This window comes from Bufo bufo, chromosome 6 (genome assembly GCF_905171765.1).
Source record: "Bufo bufo chromosome 6, aBufBuf1.1, whole genome shotgun sequence".
In the NCBI taxonomy this organism is placed as follows: Eukaryota; Metazoa; Chordata; class Amphibia; order Anura; family Bufonidae; genus Bufo; species Bufo bufo.
Window position 1 is genome coordinate 162,257,730 of NC_053394.1, and position 15,352 is coordinate 162,273,081.

The 15,352-nt window shown below is 42.9% G+C and overlaps 1 protein-coding gene across 4 annotated transcripts in view; it reads left to right on the plus strand.

Moving 5' to 3' along the window:
• LOC121003076 (calcium-binding protein 2-like) overlaps positions 1–14,561 on the plus strand; it is a 115,999-nt gene extending 101,438 nt beyond the window's left edge. For all 4 annotated transcript variants that reach the window (XM_040434644.1, XM_040434645.1, XM_040434647.1 and 1 more), the window contains exons 2-6: positions 6,388–6,418; positions 8,213–8,347; positions 10,887–10,996; positions 13,008–13,155; positions 14,446–14,561. In XM_040434644.1, coding sequence (XP_040290578.1) covers positions 6,388–6,418; positions 8,213–8,347; positions 10,887–10,996; positions 13,008–13,155; positions 14,446–14,471 — 450 coding nt within the window. In that variant the 3' untranslated portion in view covers positions 14,472–14,561. The remainder of the gene's footprint in view (positions 1–6,387; positions 6,419–8,212; positions 8,348–10,886; positions 10,997–13,007; positions 13,156–14,445) is intronic.
• The last annotated feature ends 791 nt before the right edge of the window (positions 14,562–15,352 follow it).

Genomic DNA, 15,352 nt, shown 5'->3' on the forward strand with positions numbered 1-15,352 from the left:
AGACTGAGAGTTGTGGATAGAAGACATGTCCCACAGTCTGTGGCTCTCCATAATTCATTTCCAGCACTTTCAGAGTGCAAGAGCAACATAGAGGATGGCTCAAGCACAGTGGGTGAGGAACAATCATCTCCCATGCCTAAAGTAGGCAAGACTGCAGCCAAAGACGAAAAGGGGAAGGTGAGGACTGATAGTAAGCAGCTGTTGGTGGGCGATTCCATCATAAGAGGTGTCAAGTTTGAGGAGAATGGTGTTGTGAGATGTCTCCCTGGTGCTACCGCTAGCAGGGATAGACGACGGATCCTTAATATTGTTAGGCAAGCAAAGCAGGAAAGGGAGGTGGATGTTATTGTCCATCTTGGGACAAATGATCTGGCTTGCAATGAGGTTTCAAAGGTGAAAGAAGCTTTTCACACACTTGGAAAGGATATATGGGAGGTTGCATCAACTGTTTCATTCTCTGCAGTTTTGCCTGTGCATAACCTTCAGCATGACAGGAAGATGCGCATAAAGGAATTCAATGTACGGCTTGGTGAATGGTGTCTGAACCAAGGGTTTGGCTTTGTGTCTCATGTTAGCTCTTGTTGGAATGGAAAAGAACTGTACAAGAAAGATGGTTTGCATCTTTCTCTCAAGGGAAAGAATGTCCTCGGTGAACAGTTCCAAGTATTTTCTAAGAAGCATTTAAACTAGGAAAGGGGGGCAAAAGAGTGATAATCCAGCAGTCCAACTGCCCCCCGGAACAATGCCAGAAGATGCCAGTAGCACAAAGGTTTAGAAATAACAAGCTCAGATTCTTGTCTACAAATGCTCGCAGTTTAGGGAATAAGATCAATGAACTTGAGGCTATAATGGCATCTGAGAATATAGATGTAGTGGCTGTTACTGAGACGTGGTTCGATGGGAGTAATGACTGGGATATAACAATACCAGGGTTCTCTCTATACAGGAAAGACAGAGAAGGCAAGAAGGGGGTGGGGTGGCCCTGTATGTGAAAGATAGCATGAAATCTAATTTGATACAAATTAGCGAGAACAATTTAGAGTCAGTTTGGGTTACCTTGCAGCTTGATAATCATAAGGTAACTCGTGTAGGTGTGATATATAGACCACCTAGCCAATTCAAGAATTAGATGATCTACTAGTTGAGGAAATAGCTAAAATGACATTGAAGGGGGAAGTTATCATTATGGGAGACTTCAATCTTCCTGATGTAAACTGGAAAACCAAAATAGCTAGTTCTGCCAGGAGTACAGATATTCTAAATTCCCTACTGAGATTGTCTACAGCAAGTAGTTGATGAGCCAACCCGGAAGGAGGCCATATTACTGTAGGGGAAAGCTTGGGATCTAGTGATCACCAGTCATTGTGGTTTTCTATAAGTACAGTGACTGAGTCACACCACACAAAAACTAAAGTTTTAGATTTTAGAAAAACTGACTTTTCTAAAATTAGATTAGTGGTATACGAGTCCCTATCAGATTGGAACAGTGTCAATGGAGTCCAGGAGAAATGGGACTACTTAAAAGTGGCACTATTGAAGGCAACAGAAAATTGCATTAGGCTTGTCAATAAAAGCAAAAAAAGGAAGAGACCACTGTGGTACTCAGCAGAAGTGGCCCAAATCATTAAAAACAAAAAGATAGCATTTAGGAATTATAAAAAAAAAAATGAGGATGACAGTCAAATTTATAAGATTAGGCAGAGAGAGGGCAAACAAGTTATAAGAGCTTCTAAAGCACAGGCAGAAGAGAAATTAGCTCAGTTAGGGAAAAAAGGCGATAAGGCATTCTTCAGATACATTAATGAAAAAAGGAAACTAAAACAAGGAATTACAAAATTAAAAACAAAAGAAGGAAGGTATATGGAAGAAGATAAAGAACTAGCTGACTGCCTCAATGAATACATCTGTTCAGCTTTTACAAAGGAAAATGAAGGAAAAGGACCTCAGTTAGGAAAGAAGACTAATTAATCTATTGATGCATGTCTTTACAGAGGAAGAGGTTCTAAGTCAGCTGTCTAAAATTAATACAAATAAGTCACAGGGGCCTGATGGGATACACCCAAAGCTATTAAAAGAGCTCAGCGGTGAACTAGCAAAACCATTAACAGATTTATTTAACCAATCACTGGCAACAGGAGTCGTCCCAGAAGATTGGAAATTAGCAAATGTTCTGCCCATTCACAAGAAAGGTAGTAGGGAAGAATCGGGCAACTATGGACCAGTAAGCCTGACATCAATAGTGGGGAAATTAATGGAAACCATACTTAAGGAGAAGATTGTTGAGCATCTAAAATACCATGGATTGAAAGATGAAAAACAGCATGGGTTTACTTCAGGGAGATCATGTCAAACTAATCTTATTGATTTTTTTTTGATTGGGTGACTAAAATAATAGATGGCGGAGGTGCAGTAGGCATCGCTTATCTAGACTTTAGTAAGGCTTTTGATACTGTCCCACATAGAAGGCTTATCAATAAATTGCAGTCTTTGGGCTTGGACTCCCATATTGTTGAATGGATTAGGCAGTGGCTGAGGGACAGACAACAGAGAGTTGTAGTCAATGGAGTATATTCAGACCATGGTCTTGTTACCAGTGGGGTACCTCAGGGATCTGTTCTGGGACCCATATTGTTTAATATCTTTATCAGCGAAATTGCAGAAGGCCTCGATGGTAAGGTGTGTCTTTTTGCTGATGACACAAAGATTTGTAACAGGGTTGATGTTCCTGGAGGGATACACCAAATGGAAAAGGATTTAGGAAAACTAGAGGAATGGTCAAAAATCTGGCAACTAAAATTTAATGTTGATAAGTGCAAGATAATGCACCTGGGGCGTAAAAACCCAAGAGCAGAATATAAAATCAGTGATACAGTCCTAACCTCAGTATCTGAGGAAAGGGATTTAGGGGTAATTATTTCAGAAGACGTAAAGGTAGGCAGACAATGTCATAGAGCAGCAGGAAATGCTAGCAGAATTCTTGGGTGTATAGGGAGAGGAATTACCAGTAGAAAGAGGGAGGTGCTCATGCCGCTCTACAGAGCACTAGTGAGGCCTCATTAGGTGTATTGTGCTCGGTACTGGAGACCATATCTCCAGAAGGATATTGATACTTTGGAGAGAGTTCAGAGAAGAGCTACTAAACTGGTACATGGATTGCAGGATAAAATTTACCAGGAAAGATTAAAGGACCTTAACATGTAAAGTTTGGAAGAAAGACGAGACAGAGGGGATATGATAGAAACTTTTAAATACATAAAGGGAATCAACAAGGTAAAAGAGGAGAGAATATTTAAAAGAAGAAAAACTGCTACAAGAGGACATAGTTTTAAATTAGAGGGGCAAAGGTTTAAAACTAATATCAGGAAGTATTACTTTACTGAGAGAGTAGTGGATGCATGGAATAGCCTTCCTGCAGAAGTGGGAAAAACAAAAGAGGCGACCCAGAGTGTCCCAGGGAAGGGTGAAGACCAGTGCCCACCCGATGCACCCACAAAGAACACTCTAAAAGGGTAACTCGGCACAAGCTCCCGAGTACAACAGCAGAAACAAAAGAAAAAGGAGCTTATAGTACCAAAAAGATAATATATTTTATTAGAGCATGGTTAAAATTACATACATGAAAAAACCAATGAATGTAATGCCATAAACAGGATAAAATGAGAGCAGAGGACAGAAAAGAAAAAGCGCCACCCTGGGAAGCACACGGATCAAAATGCAGTATATCTATAAATCATAGGAAAATACTGGGTACAGTGACCAACCTATGAAAAACAATAACACTAGTATATATAGGTGAGACAGTGGTCAAAGCGAGCACTCCCACATGGCAATGAAAAATGGTGTGTTTAAGCAATTAAGGTAGAAGTAAAAAACAGACCAACTATAAAGACCAGGTGTGATAAGACGCCTAGGTCATGTAGCCAGAGGGAAGTAACAAGAAGACCATGGCTCACCTAGAGCAGACCGTGTGCTGAATTACCCAGGATGGCGTAATTCAGCAGAAGTCTTCCTGCAGAAGTGGTAGCTGCAAATACAGTGAAGGAGTTTAAGCATGCATGGGATAGGCATAAGGCCATCCTTCATATAAGATAGGGCCAGGGGCTATTCATAGTATTCAGTATATTGGGCAGACTAGATGGGCCAAATGGTTCTTATCTGCCGACACATTCTATGTTTCTATGTTTTAGGTAGGCAACAGCCGCGATGGCCTCAGTAGATGCGTCTGAGGAGATGTGAAGCTCTTTTTTCTGGCTCGTAGCAAGGGAAGCTGAGGTGTAGCAGCTTGGTATATGGATCCCATCTAAGGCGTGTAGAGATTGCTTCCAGGACTCCAACTTTGAAAGCTTGTCAGATGGCAGTGGAGCATCCCAATCTTTAATAGACTCTGAGAGCTGTCTAAGTAAGGCTTTACCTTGTATGGTGATGGGAGCCACAAATATCATTGGATCGTATAGGCCAGTGGTGGCGAACCTATGGCACGGGTGCCAGAGGTGGCACTCAGAGCCCTCCCTGTGGGCACCCACATCCTGGAATAAGTCTGTGGTGTACCAATATGCCATAGACTTTTCCTGCCATTCATCAGCGCAGGGCGCACTATGAACAGCGCAGGCAGCGCACTGAATGTAGGCAGGGTATTATAGCTAAATGATAAAGTACATGGAAGATACACTATACTGGACTGTAGTATTCAGGGTGAATTACCGTGTCGGAACTTTGCGATAAATAAGTGGGTTTTGGGTTGCAGTTTTGGAACGAGAGGATCTGGAAGAAAGTGCAGTGCGCTTGGTTGTGGTGGATCTGTGAGATCTGGTCTCCTGCAGTTGAGTAATGCAGAGTTCTGCCTTAAACTTAGCATTTTGCACTGCGAGATCCCTTTGTTGGTTCAGTGCATCAGTCCTAGTCAGTTCTGCTGAAGAATCCTCTATATTAGAGTCCTGCAAGAAGGCTGAGTATTTTGCAGACAACTGCTGGTAGCGTACATACACAGCAAATAGGTGATTTATAGAGTCTTTTATTTCAGCTGGTTGATCATTAAATTGTGACAAAACTGACATGCAGTGTGTGGTTCTGTCCCAGAGGTCTGATAGATTACTGGAGAACTCATCTCTAGTGGCTTCATAGTTTTCTCTTAGTTTCTGTGTTGGTTTTATTGTACATTTGGGTCTTACACTCTGTTCGGTAATATCTGCAGAATCTGCTCCCTGTACGTCTGCCAGTTCAGAGGCATGATGTATCTGCGTTGGTTCAGCCATAAAAGAGTGTTCAGAGCCTTGTCTAGACATTTTTTACGGTTTTGCGAAAAATGGTACTGTCTCTTTAAGAAGACGAACAGCAGCTTAGACAGGTGAGGTAACAGTGCAATGTAGAGAAACAGTTTTAAACATTCACTTGAAGTGCAGTAACCTTGTGCGACCATGTGCTTTCACAAGATGGCGGATGACACTGAGCTTGATTGCAGACTAGGCACACACATATACACAGCAGGCTGTAGGAATTCTATGCATCTTTTGCCTATTCTGACTCCGATTGTTGTAATAGCGATTTATCCCTAGTAAGACCTCTATGCCTGGCCTGTATAAGTAGATATAATCACTGCGAACAATCCTTATCAGATAGCTTGAACTCACCAACACCGAGTTTATCCTTGTAAATTGCTTTATTCTGTAAGCCAGATAACAGAGTACAGCAGAACAGATGGATTCTGGTATTGTGCGATCAAAGGTGATGCTTTTGCAAGCTTACATGAGAATACATGTGTACCTGTTCAATGCCTGGATCAGTATGGAGAAACAGGAAGTGAGGTACACAGAAGAAAGGGTGGAGCAATGAAATGAATGACATATATGACGAACCAGAAAAACAAGTGCATTACCAAAAACGGCCACTAGATGGGAGCATATGACCAAATATAGAATATCATATGAATTAAACTATATAGATTTTAACTGCGTAACAGCACATCCTGATTTTGGCTTCCAAAACTGTATTCAGAAACCTGACAGTATGGACATATCCTAACAACAAACTTAAATGTAGGAGGTGAAACAACAGGAGAACTTGTGCTGTTCATAACAGGATCCAAAGGTGTCTTCAGGCAAGCCACTCTTGCCTGCATGCTGTATGCCTCGCATCGTCTTACTATAAATTCTTTAGGTATCTGCATAGTGAGTAATTTTCTATAGATTCCTAGACCACTTGTGAGAACCACTGTCCAGGACCTGGTAATACAGACAAGCTGCAGATGGGTAGGCACCCATGGAGTAAGACTAGGATAGGATTTTCAGCTTTTGCCTGGAATTTCACTTTAATAAAAACTGTGAGTGAATAAAATGTACATTTATTATTTCAGATGTATATCTATTAATAAATACTCATCTTTTATTCCAGGATAGAGAGCTGAGACCAGAAGAGATTGAAGGTAAGCGTCTTAAAGGGGTTGTCCGAGTTACAGATATTGATGACATATCTTCAGGACAAGTCATCAATATCAGTTCGGTGAGGATTGCTGTTTGAGGCAGATGTGGCACCAGAAAGTAGACAGTGTATGGAGATGGAAGCAGACAGCACTGTACACCATGTAGTGGCTATGCCGCGGTACTGCAATATAACTCCAATTTTAATGGGTTTCCCAGTAATTATTATATTTAATGTAATGCCCCCAGCTTGCCTCCTGAAAAAAATTCATACTTACCTGCTCCATGCCGCTCCGATCCTCTGCTGTCTCCATATTTGTTTCCCAGCACTGTTTACATCCAGCTGGCCATGGGGATGGTCACATGCCCATGGCCAGCTGGATATAAACAGTGTGGGGATTGGAAGATGGAGACAGCGGAGGTGGGGAGGGCATGGATGATCTGTTGTGCTTTCTGCATCCTTCCGTAAAAGGATAGAAAATGTCCTATACTTGGCTGAAAAATGCAGACACGGAACCATTGATGTCAATGGGTCCACAAAAAAATGCTGATGCAACATGGACAGTATACTGTGGTGAAGTGCACAGTTGAGGTGTGGTGGTTCTCCTACAGGTTCCCCTGGCCCCAGGTGAGGCCAGCTGTGATTAATCACTGAGGGATAAATAAATCCTCAGTATATGAGAGTGTAGGAATTGAAAAGGAAGCCTGCAGAGGCTCTGTGTGGTCCCAGCCAGGAGGGGCCACAAGGCTGAGTAATGCCTGAGTTTTGGGGAGACCCAGTAACGCCTGACAAAAAGAGGTGTCGCACGGTCAGAGTCGGGTGGACCGCTGGACCATATCACCCCCCAAAGTATTTTGTTGTCACCATCAGGAGGACTGGTGGTCTGAGACCCCAATGGTTTGCATTGGTCACAGCTAGGATGCTGTCTGACCGCATGGCTGAGTGAAGCCGAATGCCTAGAGGTGAGTTAGGGAAAACCTCTGTATAGTGAGTCCCTAGCCGGACAACGATTTAGTGTTGATGTAACATGTTGTGATGTGAAGCTGTGACTTCATCGTGCCAAGTGATGCCAAACCTGGAAGTTTGATGTGCTGTGCGACAAATAAAGCATTGTTTGAGCTTGAAAACGTCTGCCATCGCCGTCCCAGGCAGAAAGAGCGATCCCTTACAATACGTATTTTTCGGATCTGAAATTTGCATGAGGCCTAATCCGAGGAGACCTGCAGCATGCCAGCTCCGGAAATTACACAGTGTACAGAGCCATGGTCTTTTTGGCCGGTCATACAGCAGAAAAGTTTTGGCAAGCCTTGCTCTCCATTCATACACTGGACATTCATATAGTAATACCTAAAATTGCAAACATGTAAAACTTCAGAAGAGCATAATATTAGTTTTTATGTGGACCCTGTGTCCCTTTTGTGCATTTAACAGGAAATTTAGGCTAAGATACCTGTAACCATCCCAATGATGCTGGATCCTACAGATAAAACACATACACAGACCCAGACACTCTGTGCCTGAAGTGCTCATCCCGCACAGGACCTGTAATTTCAGAGCAGAGCGGTCATTGAAACGATTGCTCAGCATTGTAAACATTAGGGACAACCCAAAATTGGCTGTAGATTGCATGTGCTTTTACCCAAATGCATGTTATTTTCAAATGCAATAGATATATTCCAGAATGGTCTACTTTACGTATCGCCATATACAGTATGTTCTGTTCCATTAGTGCCGTTCTCATCAAATGTACTTCTCTTTTGTGCCTAAATGTACTAATTACAGCTGATTATCTCCTCAGAGCTGAGAGAAGCCTTCAAGGAGTTTGATCGTGACAAGGATGGCTTCATTGGATACAAGGAGTTGGGCGAGTGCATGAGAACCATGGGATTTATGCCTACTGAAATGGAGCTCATTGAACTCTCTCAGAAAATCAGTTAGTGTCCATAATGTGTGCAGAGGACTGTTACAACAGCGTACTTATTGTGAATTAATCAGTCGTACTTTTTAATACATGAAATTCGTCACAGAAATTGTCTAGTATGAAACGGCAAATGCCAGACAGGAAATAGGGTGAGGAGGGAGATGTAGCTGCAGTGCCTCTACCTCACTGATTTCAGCATGAGGGGGAATGGAGAGGGGGAGACATCTGATTGGTCAGAGCAAAAAGCACAGCACATCACACCGGGAGGAGCCCACCCACTTAGCAGGCATGTATATAGCATATTTAGGGAAATAAAAAGATCCAAATTATAGGAGTGGGATTTTTTTTGTAAAAATAAACACAATTATTCCTTCTTCCTCTTCCAGTATATACACCTTACGGATCATCTTGTCCCCCATCATTGGCATGTCGCTTCCACCACTGTTCACGGATATTCTTCAGAGCACGATGACATTTCCATTTGGCAACATATCATGTGACTGAGGTGGCAATCACTGGCCACAATTGTGACATCACTAAACATGTTCAAATGTGGTAGACAAGGTGTGGCGGAGGATGTAGGACACCAGTGGTGGAGAAAAGTCAGTAAAAAGGGTTTTTGTTTTAGGCCCCCTATTTTTTAAAGACTACTTATCCCCTATCCACAAGAGAGGGTATTGTTCCGATCGGCAGGGCTCTGACCGCTGGGGCCCCCACCGATCACAAGAACAGGACACATGCTCCCCATTTTCATGGACCAAGAGACACACATGCATGTCCACCATTCCACTTAGTTCTATGGGGCTGCCGGAGATAGCCAAGTAGAAGTGCTCTGGGAGAGCTGAATGGAGCGGTAGTGCACATGTGTTGCCATTAGTCTATACAAACTAGGGAGCAAGGGCCCCCGTTCTCATGATCAACATGGGCCCCAGTGGTCAAAAGCCTGCCAATCAGACTCTTATCTCCTATCCTATGGATAGGTGATAGGTTGTTTTAAAGAGACACGCCCTTTAATGTTGGAATGGGGCAAAGCTGCAATACCGAACACAGTCACTCATAAAAGTATGGCACTGTGCAATATGGGGCAAAGGAATAGACTGAAGCACTTACCCATATGTAATACCTGTTAAGGGAAATATTAATTATTGATATTTATGCAAATCTCACTAATTAATATTCATAAATAGGCGTAATCCGTCTCTTGAAGACTCCGCCTATTTATACCTAAAATACAAGTACACTGGTTACCTTACTCTATACTGAACTACCTGCGGCTATTGCTGCGGCGCCTATTACAACAAAAAGACTACACACTGTGCTTAAATAAAAGGTATTTATTAATACACTACACGTCTCTAGTCTAATTATCGCTTATAATTATATATATCTATATCAATGGAATAGATATATATATTTATAGCAGCACACAGCAATATATACAGTATATATAAACACACTATAACAATACAATAATACGGTCCTAACTACGCTGACACAATCCCAAATCCTCCCCAGAATCTAACTACAATTACAATTACTTACACCCTATGTAGTAGTAGTAGCCCACCCAACCTAGTCTTACACTCTGTTCCTATGGGGAAACAAAGGGGCTAATGCAAGGGAGCAGCAGGGGTTAAATAGGAATGGATAGGGAGATAAGGGTTAAATCGTTGGTGGTATAGGGTAGGGAATGCAGGGGTTAATACAGATTGGGAATGGATAGGAAGATAAGGGTTAAATCGTTGGTGGTATAGGGTAGGGAATGCAGGGTTTAATACAGCGTTGGTGGTATAGGGAATTGATAGGAAGATAAGGGTTAAATCGTTGGTGGTATAGGGAATGGGGATAATTAGCCACCCAGGGGTTAATGCTCGTTTCCAGGGGTATTGCTCGTTGTAGGGGATGATCCTCGCTATGATGCTCGTCTCGGAGGGGCTGATTCTCGTTCCTGATGGCTGACTCCAACTGCTGAGCGTAGCACGGCCGGGGTATTTAAACCCGGCCGCGCTCGCTCCCGTCTCCCTGCGCTTCCGCCTGCTCCATGCGGGTCGGCGCGGTGATATGACATCACCGCGCCGGCCCGCACATCCTGGAGCGCGCTTCCAGGCGGGGGGATCCTTTGATCCTCCCGCCTGTGAAAAGGCTGCACACCTCTGGCGCCGTAATTACAGCGCCGGAGGTGAGCCACACACAGGGGCATGGGAACTCTTTGTTCCCATGTCCCTGTTAGGCACCTATATATTTATAGATACTTGGGGCACTTCTATAAATTTATATGCAGAGATATAAAACTGGGGGATAAATGGGCAGCAATAAGCCCACTTACATATATATATATATATATATATATATATATATATATATTATATACATAGAGATGTATGCTGACCAGGGGGCATACATACATCTCTATGTATACACATACATCCCCTGGACAGGCCTATGAAAAAGGGTCAATATATAAGCATATATGTAAGAACATATATACATATTAAAATCTAACCCTTCCCTCAACAATACCGTTTGTACTAAATTGTTCTTTTGCCCTTAGCAGGGGGTAAAGTTGACTTTGAAGACTTTGTAGAGCTGATGGGACCAAAACTTCTTGCAGAAACAGCTGACATGATTGGTGTGAAGGAACTGAGAGATGCTTTTAAAGAGGTATTATATGAAGATGAACATGGATGGGTATGGAAGAATATTAACTGATAAAAGCCAAGGTAATACATGAGATTGTCCCTTCAGAGACATTACCTTTTAGTTTGGAGCAGTGGCCAAAAGGGTAATTTTTCCAGAGGACACTGCAGAGGAAATGTAGTATTATATGCTGACCATTCAGATACATTACATGGACAGCTCAAGAAAGCCACAACGGGATCTGCTCTTAGAGGGTGTCTCTCTGTGAAGATGACATCTTTAAACGGGTTGTCCCATCCAGGACTTTCATTGCTGAGATGGGAAGAACCACAATAAGTGCCAGCCAGGGGGAGATGGAGTTATGGATATATGTCAAGCAGCTGGTGCTACACTGTTTCCATATCTCCCATAGCAGGATGAAAGGATGCTACACAAACTGCATAGCTTGTGTGTGCTATACCGTTCACATAACTCCGATTCACTGGTATGGAGTTATGGAGACAGAGGAGCACCTGCTGCTCAGCTGTATCCATAACTCCAACTCCCCCTGGCCGTTACTTACTGTAGTTATTCACATCTCGGTCATGAAAAGCCAACATAGGACAACCCTATTAATCATTCATAGGGCAGATGGTGAGCGGTTATCTTCATGAAAAAAGACAATTTTCCTTAGTGGAAACCTAAGAGGGGAATGAAAAGAAAACAAGGAAGGGAGTGTGGTTGGCAGTTTGTAGGAACCTATTGATAAGAAGAAAGCCAATGCCTTGGTTTCCCTGTATCTCGAACCCATTAATACCTCAGGGAGGCACTGGTCCAGAACCTTCTGGTCAGTGACAAACAGTCCTCCATTCTTATAATATAGTATAATACAGTACCATGACTAATTCAATCATAGAGTATCTCTCGTAGCCATAAAAAAAAACTCAGGATAGTCAGATGTGAGCCAGTCTCTGTCACGGCCTTTGGTTTGCGCTGTGACACTGTTGCCACACTTGCGGTTGCCCACGGCAACGTGTTGCTGTGAGAGCATGCGGTGGCAGTGTCTTGGCCTTCTGGGTGATTGCCGTGACATGGTTGCCACGCATGCTGTTGCCGGTGGTAACATGTGGTTTAGTATGCTTGTGTGTTCACTTCCCCTTTAAGTTGTAGTCTTCCCTTGTCTGGTGTTGGAAGGGTTAACTCCCTTCCTAGTGTCTTGTGTATACTGGGTTTTTGTGTGTGTGGGTGTGGCTGCTTGGGCTATTTAGTCTCTGCTGGATGCTTGAAGCCCAGTGTTCCTCCAGCCTTGGTCTATGCTGGTGGTTCTCTGTTCCATCTGTCCAGTGAGGGCCACCCTTGTGGTCACCAATGTTATCACGGTGTCTCCTTCCCTTCCTGTCTCTTTGTGTATGGAGTGGGTTTTGATCAGGGTGTTGGTATGTCTATTTTTGGTGTTACATGTCTGGTAGTGTTTGGTGTCCAGCATGTTGTTTAGACATTCCCCTGTTTCACATTTATTGCAGCTATGAGTGTCCTGGGTCCCTGTGTGGTTCGTGGTGTGTGCTGTGTCCTTTGATGTTGGTGTGGACACTAGCACTTGTGCACGGGTTCCAGTCAGTGTGTCTGTGGCAGGTAAGTGTGTTGCTGGTTTCACTTGCCTGCCATCTCCATAGCTGTATGTGTTCCCCTCTCCTTGCAGCCTGGCCTCAGATAGAGACTCCTGTTCTTCCATTACTGGGATGAACAGGTCGTCTCTTCCCTGCTCCTTGGTGAGGGATTACCAGGGCGACTTAGGGTCTTTAGGTATCCTGAGTATGAGTCGTCCTACCATCGGGGTCCGCTCATACGGTGAGGAGTCAGGGAGAGGATTAGGGATGTTGTAGGAGGTGACCGGCTCCCTTATCACTCCTTTTGGCCAGGTTGATCCCCTTTTTCCTTTGACACCGCACGGTGGGGGGTTTCCCCCACTCCTCGTTGTGACAGTCTCTCCTTAGTAGCCTATTTTAGTTTTTCATTCTTTGTAAAAAACATTAACATACATTTCTACCAAAAACAGTTTGATTCAAATGGTGATGGCAAGATCAGCACACGGGAACTGCGGGAGGCTATGAAGAAACTCCTTGGTCAGCAACTTGGTCCCTGTGAAGTTGATGAAATCCTGAAAGATGTGGATGTCAATGGGGATGGACTTGTAGATTTTGAAGGTACAATGATTAGTTAACTTATTCTTAAGATACTTTATAATAGACAGATGCTATTGTGTGACACTTGTGGTGCAATATTTGGTATATCAAAACGAATACATTTGATCTGTGATTATATAAATTGATTAAAGATTGGGCCAATTTATTTATTTTTTCTCCCTGCCTTCAAAGGGGAATAACACACTTTACTTTTCTGTTCACATAGCTATATGATGGCTTATTATGTGCAGGACAAGTTATATTTTTTCATGGATCCATTTAATTTTATTGGTACCTTTTGGGTACGTACCACTTAACAGGCACCAGGTGTCGGACGCGGATAGGTTATCAGTATTTTATCATTTCACAATGCCCTAGACACCATAGCAACCGATTGGAGCACCACTATGATCGGCGAATAGAGAGACTCCGTCTAACCACTCATAAAAGGTCCTCTTCAAGACTATGTTACATAGGACCTGTTATCTTTTACTGTAAAATTTGGACTGGCCCATCAGAGGATCTTCTGATGGGCCCAGGCTCTGATATCATAATGGGCCCCAAAGATCCATGAGAAAAAAACATTAGGCTGCCTTTGAAGCCGATCACCTGCCATTAGGGTCCATTTCTGTGATTCAAAGCACATTAAACTTTATTAATTATATAGGAGTTTGGCCTCGAGAATAATTTCCTCTGGTGGGCCCCAGGAACCTCAGTCCAACACGGACTATGGGGGTCATTTACTAAATGATATACAACAGTTTTCTGCCGTTTATCTATCATAGATTGCGGCGCAAAGGTTATTTGCACCACAATGTGGGACTATTCCCTGCTCACGCCAGGTCTAAAAAGGGGGCGTAGTGTGGGTGGGAAAGGGTAAAGGCCCGCAGGCCCATATCATTTATCGTTTTCTATGCCTTTAGGCGTAGAAAATGGTCAAAATTTAAGCCAGCAAGGAAGCTGTCTTACATTTAGACCGGTAGTGGATGCGCCAAAGTTATGTAGAGGCAGGTCCCTCTACATAACTTCAGTGGATCTACCGCCATCGCAAGGGGTTATTAAGACTGGTGTCTAAAATGCCGGTCTTAATAAATGACCCCCTATGTTCATTCTACTTCTCTATAGTCCCAAAACAAGTCAATTAGATCTCTCGTGATTGATTGAAGTCCCTTTGAAAACAGACATACCATAGCTATGATGACAATTTTTTAATGAAAGGCATGATGCCAGTGTGTGTCATTTTGTTTTAGCTATACATCAATTCTCTTCTGTTTTTCTTCTGGTCTTTCATGTGATCTTCTTCATTTTCAGAGTTTGTACATATGATGTCTCGCTGAAAAGCTGAAGTGAAATTTGGAGTAGCCCCGTAGAGGAGGTTGTGTGTTTGACTTTCATTATACCAAATAAATGTATATTATTGTACTGAGCTATGTATGTCTTATTTCACAATGGTGGCTGGTTCTTGTAAAGCTTGGAGGTCACAAGAGTGAAGTTTAATCCTCATGGTGCTACTATGAGTTCTTGAACTAGTTTCCATCAGGACGGGTGACAGAAGACAAAGGAAAGACAGCATTTATTCAGAGTCACCAGCATACAACACAGACAACATAGTCCATTTTCACATATTCAAGCTCAGATCAATGGCCGCCGTATATATTAGATGATCAGTTGGTTCCGCTGAAACCTGCAGAGTTGGTGGATATACATCAAATGTGTATGGCAGTCTTTACATGTAGTCATATACAGTACAGACCAAAAGTTTGGACACACCTTCTCATTCAAAGAGTTTTCTTTATTTTCATGACTATGAAAATTGTAGATTCACACTGAAAGCATCAAAACTATGAATTAACACATGTGGAATTATATACATAACAAACAAGTGTGAAACAACTCAAAATGTGTCATATTCTAGGTTCTTCAAAGTAGCCACCTTTTGCTTTGATTACTGCTTTGCACACTCTTGGCACACTCTTGGCATTCTCTTGATGAGCTTCAAGAGGTAGTCCCCCTGAAATGGTTTTCACTTCACAGGTGTGCCCTGTCAGGTTTAGGCCTCCTGCACACGACCGTTGTGTGCACCCGTGGCCGTTGTGCAGTTTTCCGTTTTTTTTTCACGGACCCATTGACTTTCAATGGGTCCGTGGAAAAATCGGAAAATGCACCGTTTTGCAGCCGCATCCTTGATCCGTGTTTCCTGTCCGTCCAAAAAATATGA